General features: G+C 43.4%; 1 protein-coding gene across 3 annotated transcripts; it reads right to left on the bottom strand.

Moving 5' to 3' along the window:
* Positions 1–5,731: 5,731 nt before the first annotated feature.
* Positions 5,732–9,189, bottom strand: hbegfa (heparin-binding EGF-like growth factor a). 3 transcript variants are annotated; one of them, XM_008293209.1, is made up of 6 exons: positions 8,964–9,188; positions 7,954–8,196; positions 7,669–7,861; positions 7,430–7,582; positions 7,212–7,307; positions 5,732–7,111 (listed from the first exon to the last, which is right to left on the bottom strand). In XM_008293209.1, the coding sequence occupies exons 1-5, from the start codon at positions 9,004–9,006 to the stop codon at positions 7,235–7,237; spliced, it is 705 nt and encodes a 234-aa protein (XP_008291431.1). In that variant the 5' UTR covers positions 9,007–9,188; the 3' UTR covers positions 5,732–7,111; positions 7,212–7,234. The 3 variants fall into 3 exon arrangements, with proteins under 3 accessions (XP_008291431.1, XP_008291430.1, XP_008291432.1); XM_008293208.1 differs by having other exon boundaries at positions 7,221–7,307; positions 8,964–9,187; XM_008293210.1 differs by lacking the exon at positions 7,212–7,307 and having other exon boundaries at positions 8,964–9,189.
* Positions 9,190–9,374: the final 185 nt, after the last annotated feature.

Here is a 9,374-nt window from a genome sequence, read left to right as displayed (position 1 = left end):
GACATAAGAGATTGAAAACATTGTTTCTCTTTCTGTGATTTGTTGGAGTGACAGAAAAATTCCTCCCCTGACTTATATCAAAGACGCATGGCTTAGGCATGAAGAGGTATTTCTCCACAAGGAAAATCCCTTCACTCTTCTCCTACAATCCTTTAAGTAACAATACAGATTGCTTAAAGTGTTTGTCTTGGAGGGGGGTGAGGGTTGGTGGCGGCTGCTGCGATGGAGGGGTGAGGTGTTCTTCCAGTTTCAACAGCAGCCAACCACAAAGGAAACACAGTGAAGAAGAATGCCTGGAGCCCACTCCTTGCGGTAACGAGAGCCTGCTGCCGTCCTCTCCGACATCCGTCCGCCCCTCCTTTGTCATAAGCTGCGGTGTCAGCCAGCTCAACTAGCCAGCACGCGTTGGGTTGATCCTCTGAAACCACCATTAGCTGCCTGCTTCTGCACACACATATTCACGCTGGGCGGATATGGGAGGAGTTTTTTTTTTTTTTATTTCAGTGAACCGCAGGGCATACTGTAAGGGGTAGAGAAAACAGATGAGTCAAGCATGCAGTCATCCAGCCTTCCTGTCTATTTGCCGGCATGCTGTTGTTTGTGTGGGTCATTTTGTTCAGGTTATGTGTGTGTTAGATTGCAATGCTTTCTCTTCTCTGTTTGTCTCTTCCTTAGTTCCTTCCTTCCTTTCCTTGTCCCCTCCTAACCCAATCCCTCTCTCTCTCCCCGCCTCCGACTCTCTCCTCTCGTCTTACCCAGTCAGTAATGTGATGCCGCTATCAGCCTCCTTGGGGCCTAAATAGACCTCAGTGAGAATTTAATAGTGTGACCATGATACATAACAAGTGTCTGTCCAGCAGGGTGACATCAGCAGCGGGGAATCTGCTGGTATCCCTGCCCAGCTCCTGCTGGCATCAGGAGCAAGTGGAGGGAGCCAGAACTGAGCTGAGCTGAGCTTTTTAAACACTGCTAACATAGAAAGCAGCAGACTGAGCGCAGGCCAGCTTGGTGATCCTAAGCAACATATGAGCTTTTTTTCTATTTATTGCACCTTTAAGAATTGCTAATGTGCAAATTATATGAAATAGAATTTGTGACATGACAGTCGTTTGGGGTATTTGCATTTTGTCATGCAAATACACAACAGTTGTTTTGTGGCTGTGGAGTTGGTCTTTGTCAGATTACAACTGCAAACGCATGCAAATTACAGCGAACAACACATGCACATGCAAGAGCATGTTCAAGTAAAGCCTGACTGTCTCTCCAGAGTGACATTGAAAGAGAACTGAATTATTAAGTATAAATACAAAAGTATGCATAGAGTGCAGATTAAAATTTGATGGGACCTTATTCATTATTCCATTCCATGTAAATGAATCCCTGCAGACTCATCCACATATGGTTCCTGCAAGAGTTTAGAGATGCAGTTTGGTCTTCTGGGTTTTTAAACATTCGCTTTATACTAATGTGTCCATTTAATGTAAAAAATAAAATAAAATGTAGCACAGTTGTGAATGTGACTACACAGAGTGTCTTACTCTTCTTAGCTTCCATATTTTATACTTAACTGTCATTCAGAGGATTCATGTTTTGGAATTCATGCCTTCTTGTAGTATAGTAGTTGCAGACTTAATGTACAGCCATTCCCTATTTAAGATGATTTTTTTTTTTTTTTGCAACAAACCATTTGCCTGGTGAGGGTTTAGTACAGAAACATTGCAAATCAATGTACACTATTGGCCATGAAGTTGCAATAAAAAAATGTTTTTACCTCTTCTTATGAAATAATTGTGATAATGTGGTTTATTCTTGATAGATGAAGTGTTTATTTTCTACAATACATATCACAATAAAAATTAAACCACTATTAACTTTTGCAAACTGTGTGTTCAAGCTGAAACAAAATTGGAAGTACTGAACAATAGGATTACGTTTTTTTTTTTTTTTTAATTTAACAGAAAACACATATTCAAGGTGATTCCGTGCGTAAGAATGTCCAATATTACTCTTTCAAATGTCACTCACTCACTAACATTGAGTCTGGCCACCCCTGACACGGATCATTAAGACGTTGTGGCATACTGTCCACAAGCTTGTAGATGCTGTCAATGGGCAGGACGTCCCACTATTCGGTCAGATCCCAAAATCAGAACTGGGCCTCAGTATGTAATCATTGCACCTGGTCAAAAGTGATTACTGATGTGTAGAAATAGAAATTAAAAAAAAAAAAAAAAAGAAAGAAAGAAATCTGTCTGAAAACAAAATCATCCCAACTTTATGAGCAACAGTGTATAACAGTTTGTTTGAAAAATACCCAATTAGCACCTATAAGGACTAGTATTGTAACTTTAAAAGAACTGTTTAATTTTGAGGAAATTATTTAGTTTCTTCTTATGTTGACGAGGAGATTAGTAAAACTCTCATCTTTTTACTCCACTATGGAGCGAGAGCTGGTAGTTGATTAGCTTAGAGACATAACAGTTTGGTCTTACTGGTATTGCTGACATTGTGGCAGTTTTGTTAGAACCAACACTTTTTTTCATTCACAGCTTTTCATGCAGGCTAAGAAAAATCTGTTTGAGGTTAAAAGAGGTTGCCGAGCCTGATGAAGTAGTGGAGGGAGAAGGCATGAGTCAAGAATGACTAGGTCTTCATCAAACAAACGAAGGGTGTTGGTCAGTGAATAAATATCTTCTAAATTAATGAAAAATGAGCTTTCATTACTTAATATTTCTGGATTTTGTGGGCCGCCGTGATCGCACTCACAGTTGTGAGCCTTTGGTCGAGACCGGCTCTGGGCACATGTGTCAGAGGTAAAAGGAGGAGAAGAAGGAGGAGACAGGAAACGGATGAGGAAATGAAAGAGAGGATAGGGATGCAGGAAGAATAAGGAGGCCGGTTTACAGGAACTGAGGGGAGAATAAAAGCTAAAGGCCAGAGAAGAAAGAGCACGCGCTATGATAGGCAGTGACAGACTGGCTCTGACACCCTAATCTTTTTTATCCACATGCAGGCGAAGACAAGTCAGCACCCTCCAAAGTACAAGTTCTCACCTTGACCCATTATCCATCGCTCTCGTTTGGTCTCTCCTCCTCTCATGTTACCCTTTTGACCTTATCTCTCACTCCTTCCCTTCATTCCTGTCATCCCCCCTCCACCCCTGCACTGTGTAAATGGGGCGACTCTGCGCAACACACCGATCCAGCTCGGCTTCGTCTTGTCATGCGACAATGACCGTGTCCCTGTCAGCACTTCATCAATCAGCTCTGAGTGGCACACCGATGCTGGACCGGTGCTTGGTTTTGACTTTACAGCAGTCTGCGGTGGCTCCATGCAAACACGCGCACACATGCAGACCCGTTTCATTTTTCTACTAGTTGTATATATAACACGTGAAGCAGACTTTGGCGCGCAAAGGCTCATTAATTTGAGGTAATGAGGCGTTCCGGTTGATGATATCCGGTAAGGGAATGATTATATTTCCAACTGTTGGCGTGCGCACTTCCATATGAGTGTGGAAACTACCCATTGTTGCCTCTCAGCGGGGCAGGAAGCACCTTCGACAACAAACTCAACCTCTTTACGCTGATTCAATCCAATGCAGCTGCTTTAGCATCTGATTACTACAGTCTATTTGGCAAGGTATCAAGACTACCAACTTTATGAATGGATTCAGAAGCTTTCATAACAAGAGAGAAAATAAATCACACTCATAAATGAGCTGATTCAATGTCTGTCTGTTCATTTTTTATAATCCTGTGGCGTTCGCATTAATTTGGCAACGACAACAATATGAAAGCAAAACTTCATTTGAGTGTGTGAACCAATATCAAAGCGACCACAACTTCAAGAAAAACAACCAAAAAAAAGGTTTCAAAAACAATAGCGATGCTGTTATTTCCCACCAGCGTCTGGCACACAATGAATTTTCATACTTCCAGTGAATTTTGGCCAACCTGTGAGGAAATGCCTATTGAGCTGTGGAAATAGCTCTCTAGGAACCCTGGAAAACACAAGGAAAGGCTACTTATTCTGCCGAGCCACTACCCTGGCCCTACAAGGAAAATTCAGAAGCGGTGCAGCGCGTTGATGCCTGATGATGGGTCTCCATACTGGACATTATTTCCTGGCTACGGTCCACAAGAACGCAACGAACTCTCTCAGCATTCTGGCTCTTTGGTGGCCATCAGCCCCGGGAATAGCAGCTATGTGAGCATGACTGCACGGCACTATTTCTGTGTGCTCTGCTACTTGACATTGAGAGGCCGGGATTAGGTGGCTCCACTACTGTAAATGACTAGCTCCTGTCACACATGCAAAACACACGTACACATGCTTTACACTAAGATGAGATGTAAAGCGGAAAATCACTTGCATTTTTTCTTTCTTTCTTTTGGCCGTTGAGAAAAAACCGTTGTCATCATATTGCAACTTTCCCCTAAAAACCACATGCGAAAAGCTGTTTTTCAGTTTCTCAACAAACGCTGTGAGGAAAGTTGCGTCCTGAATCAGGTACCACACCCTCGAACATCTGTCTTCAACTACCATCCCCCCAGTGTGAACACGGAGCCCAACGGCATCTTGTTTGTTCAGTATATATAGAGAGTATGGGAATCGAACCCACAAACAGTGCTGAAAAGCGATCCACATAGCAAACATGCATGTTTTTGCTTGTAATGGTTCGGTTAACCCCTGTTACCCACGCAGAGTCAGCGCTGAGGCATTACTCTACCACATTCCCACTCACACACACACACTCACACACTCACACACAGTGCCGGTGTAACAACATCCGTGTAGGAGGTGACTTCAAGGGGGTGACTAACGTTTGGCTGGGTCTCAACCTGCCTTTGAGTCCAGCTGGGCCTTTTGACCGTCCCTACTTCCATTAAAAACCTGCATCCATGACTGCATTGTTGCGTCCCAGTGTTTGCCGTATGTGGTCTCTCTGAAGCCCGTGGCATTCGGGGCTGGTTGAGGTCTCAGATGTTAGTGGTTGTGTCTTTGAACGTGACATCTGTTGGCTGTGTGAGTAATGGTGTGCGGTGCTGTGGCGTGTTGTGTTGCGGCTGAACATCAGGTGTTCCCTGGCTCATACGCCACACATCTGTTCCCCCTGGTTCAACACACACACACACACACACACACACACACATGCAGCTGTAAGTGAGTGTGATTGATCTGTCAGCGAGACTAATAATTCTGTTGTCAACACATGCTACGAATAATGTCTTCATTTTCCATGCGGTCCAGTGAGTAAGACCACTGAGAAACACTGATTTAGCAACAATCATTTGTTAAACTGTTAGAAAAACACTGGTCGCCATGTATAGATAACCATAATTAAACATAATAAGCTGGCTTAGGGTTTCTGATTCTATATCTACACATCACTGACTAAAAATATTTGCCTTTTGAGCGTGGAACATAATAGCGCTAATGGCCAGGATACAGGTGCGTTGGTCAAAAGCGGTCGCTCACACGTCACAGACAGAGGAAATAAAAATATTATGTTTACTATAATTACAAGCCTGAATGGGCCAAAAGAACATAGCGCTGTTATCATTATCCAGACAGGCACTAATGTGTGGTCCAGCTCAGGAAGCGACTCAAGGGGCGAAAATAAACTTGACCTTACTTAACTGATCTCTTGGTGCAACATTCGAGACTCCCCTTGATGTTAAGAACACATTTATATATATGCAGTGAGAAAACTACAAGAGTCAGAACATTCAGATAATCTTGTTTTATTTTTGCTCTGAAAAAAAAAAAAATCACAAATAAAAATCACTTCAAAACTGCAGGACAGGGTTTGAAAGGGTAGAACACTTGAATTCACATTTTTTTTCTCTTTTCCTTGACAGCTTAACAGTTTGTAATGATGGTAAGACATGACAACATCTTTATACCCAATTATTGCTACAGTGCATTTAATATTTGACTCCCTTTTTTAAAAAAAAAAAAAGTTTCTTAGCAATATAGATGCTGAGAGCGCAGTTTTTTTTTTTTTTTACTTTTTGTTTTGTTTTTTTTTGCATATAATCAATACACAACCAGTGCACCATAATAATCTAGTGACCTATGCTGGTCTGTCATTGTAAAACTAAGGCAGAACACAAAGCCTAATGTGGCCTGAAGATCCCCGAACCTGCAGGATAGAGTTGGGGTGGAGTGAAAGAGCAGGGCTCCCTTATTACCAATACTGATGTGCCTTTGAGCAAGGCACTGAACCCTCAACTGCCAAAGTGAAGCCACTTAATGGGAAGGCATGAATGTGTGTGAGTGGAAACAGGGCGTTGCTCTCATTTAAACTACCCTGAACATTTAACATAATAATAATAATAATAATAATCTGATCTATTCAATGATCAATGTATTAATCACAGTGCTATTGATCATCTACCGAGTGCGAAAATTAAAATTTAAGCATTACAGCTCCTTAGATGAAAGACTTAATAACTCAAGATGCTTCCGCATTGTTTGCTTTTTCGTTTCATAAATAAATATCGTTCCAATAAGAAATATAAAAACAACTGTAACATTATTATTTTTTAAAAACTGCCGGAAGGATGGTTAAAAATCTCCATAAATACAGTTAGCTTAAATAAATAAATTAAAATTATAAATATACTGTACACACAAAGAAAAAAAAAAAGAAAAAAAGAAGAGAACAAAAAACAAACAAATGATGGCCTTGTGCAGGAAAAAATACAAAATGCTGTCCAGATTGAGCTCTCGTTGTTGTTCATAACATCAGTTCCACTTGAAACTTTTCTTTTTTTTTTCACACAGTCAAGAAGCAGCACAGAGTTTGTTCCTCATCCTCATCCTCCTCCTCCTCGTTCCATCGCGATCATCGCCCAACTCTCGACACATCTCCAGTCCATCCCCTCTGAGCCATTTAGTATTCCAGTTCCAGACGGGCCGCCTTCTTCTGAGGCCATCGGGAATACGTTCAGCTGCCCGCTCTGTCTCTGAACGTCTGGCAGAACGTCGGGCGGTCGCCCTCCGTTCCCTTCTTCACGTACGTTCATTTTTTCTTCCTCTGGGACCTCCTGCTGCGGTTCACTTCTCTTTTATTCATTTTGAGGTAGAATTTCTGCATCTTTGCCTAACGTGAGAGAAAGAAAGCGAGGTGAGCGTTTCATTTCACTCAGGCAACAGAGAGGGCAGATGTTGGCCGGTGCATGTGCCTGTAGCCCTGCTCCTATCTTACTCACCTCTCTTTGTCTCTTCAGTGGTTGGACGCTAACCCTAGTTTGACCTTCTCCTCATTCTCTACATCATACGCTCCGCGTTTGTGAAACCTGCAATAAACAAGAGAGAAGGAGCTCGTTTTAGGCTATTTTCTGTCTGTCTCGGCAGCTATGCTCTCAATCTGCGAGTGTGTATGGCTGTGAGTGGGTGAGTTTATGTGTTTATCACTCACCTGAGCATTAATAAAAGGCCTATGATGGTGAGGCACACGGACGACAGCACCACTGCCACCACCGCCAGGGCCGTGGTCCGGCTGTAGCCCTCAGGAGACTGCACGGGCAGCGTGATGAACTGACACCTATCACCGGAGTAATTCGGGTGGCACCTGTAAAATAGGACGGAGAGGAGGGTTACTAATCAATCAAAGTGCGATGTGGATGTTGTGCGGGTAGATACGGGGCTGATACTTACACACAAGACGGGGTGCGGATGTCCCTCAGGTACTGACATGTGCCGTGAATGCAGAAATCCTTATACTTCTTCAGGCAGGGATTCCTCTTCTTCCCCTTGCCCTTCTTCCTTCCCTTTCCTCTCCTTCTCTTTCCCTCAGTGCCGTCGGCGTCCAGGATGGCAGACGGGTCTTTGGGTTTGCTTGACATGGCGACTAAAGGAACAGAGAAATCCATTATCACACCTTGTCGTCTTCATTCAGGAATGTGAAGAAACAGGAAAGGGAGACATTTGAGAGATTCTTACCTCGTGGCAGCTCCAAGTCATAGTCTCCGGACATGCCATCCTCGTATTCATCTTCATAGTAATATTCATCGTCGTACTCCTCATCCTCCTCGCTGTGCTGCACCGTGGTCGCACTCCTGCTCGCATCCTCCTCCTCCGCCCTCCTGTCTTTGGTTGTGTCCAAGAGGTTGATAACAGACGTGTGCCGCTGCCTGTCGCTCTCATACCGGTCAACTGCAGCACCGCTGGCCAGTCTGGACACCACTGGAGGAGAGAAAAAGAGTTTCAAAAAGTTAACATTTGGGTTTGATTTGATGCATGAAAAACCCAACTCTAAAACACAGGCTGAAACTCTTCCTGTAGGGGGACAGGTTAGTGTGCCAAGGTGGGCGGACCTCTATGGGCAAGTTGAAACATGTTGAGCACAAAGACGCTGCAGGCTGGATTTTTGGTTTTGAGGGATTTCCTAACAGATGCCTTGTTGGGAAGTTGCACAAGCTCACACAGAGAGCAGGCTCTTCAGGAGGGGTGTATGGATATCGGATGCCTTGCTCATGAGCACTTCAGCACAGTGGAAACTGGCCAAAGGTGATAAATGTCTCTCAGAGGGACAGTTTTGTGGAGGAAAAAATATAGCAGAGGGGAGGCAAATAGGAGTTGGCATATACCCCCTCTGTGTCATACACACGCACAAAATGCATGGACAGACAGTTAGCTAATGTCAGGCAAGAATATGAGTTAAAAATAAATGTATCCAGTTACATAAAGCATGCTCTAAAATAGAGAGATGACCCCGTTAGCTCCCGAATAGCCTGGCATCATGAAAAAGCGTCGCCTTAAAGATGAAAAGTTTACAGGACATATAATAGCTCGGTCATGCTGGAGAGGTTTACACCAACAGCCGAGGAGAGGCAGAGTCACGCAGACACACACACAGACACACAGACAGAGCAACGCAACTGGAAAGAACACAACTCAACAGGGAAGGAAACACAGCCAAGACGCGCACAAGGAGCGCACATGAAACGTACCCAAGGCGTGAACCAGCAGGAGCGCAACAAGGAAAGTCCTCATGATGTCAAAACTTCCAATGACTTTCAGGAAAAAAAAGGAGAGAAAAAACAAAAGATCTACAAGTTGTATTCCGTCCACTTGTTCCTGTTCTAAGTAGTCCTTCTTTTCGCTTTTTTTTTTTTTATGTTTTTGTGTTTTAATTCCGACCTCTTGGTGACGGCTGGTGCGTCTCTGCTGAGCGGAGCGAATGCGCGTCTGGACAGAGGCTCGGTCGTATTTATTCCTGCCCTGCTCGCCCCGCCTACATGGAGGATGGCAGGACACTGCTGCTGTAATAAGTACACTACAACAATTAATTTGGTAATTAATTGTGTGAGTAGTGTGTGAGTTTAAAAGCAGTGCACAGGGCCAGTTTAAATCCAAATAAA

Source organism: Stegastes partitus, unplaced genomic scaffold (genome assembly GCF_000690725.1).
Source record: "Stegastes partitus isolate 25-593 unplaced genomic scaffold, Stegastes_partitus-1.0.2 Scaffold865, whole genome shotgun sequence".
NCBI classification, from domain to species: domain Eukaryota; kingdom Metazoa; phylum Chordata; class Actinopteri; family Pomacentridae; genus Stegastes; species Stegastes partitus.
Note: the sequence above shows the minus strand (reverse complement) of the source record. Positions and strands in the feature narration are given on the sequence as shown.

Excerpts from the sequence above, each read along its gene's own strand:
- hbegfa (XM_008293209.1), bottom strand. The coding sequence starts at position 9,006 with ATGAGGACTTTCCTTGTTGCGCTCCTGCTGGTTCACGCCTTGG. Across the intron at positions 8,197-8,963 it reads CCTGCTGGTTCACGCCTTGG|TGGTGTCCAGACTGGCCAGC; the intron begins GTACGTTTCATG and ends TCTCTCCTCCAG. Across the intron at positions 7,308-7,429 it reads GGCCTTTTATTAATGCTCAG|GTTTCACAAACGCGGAGCGT; the intron begins GTGAGTGATAAA and ends TGTTTATTGCAG.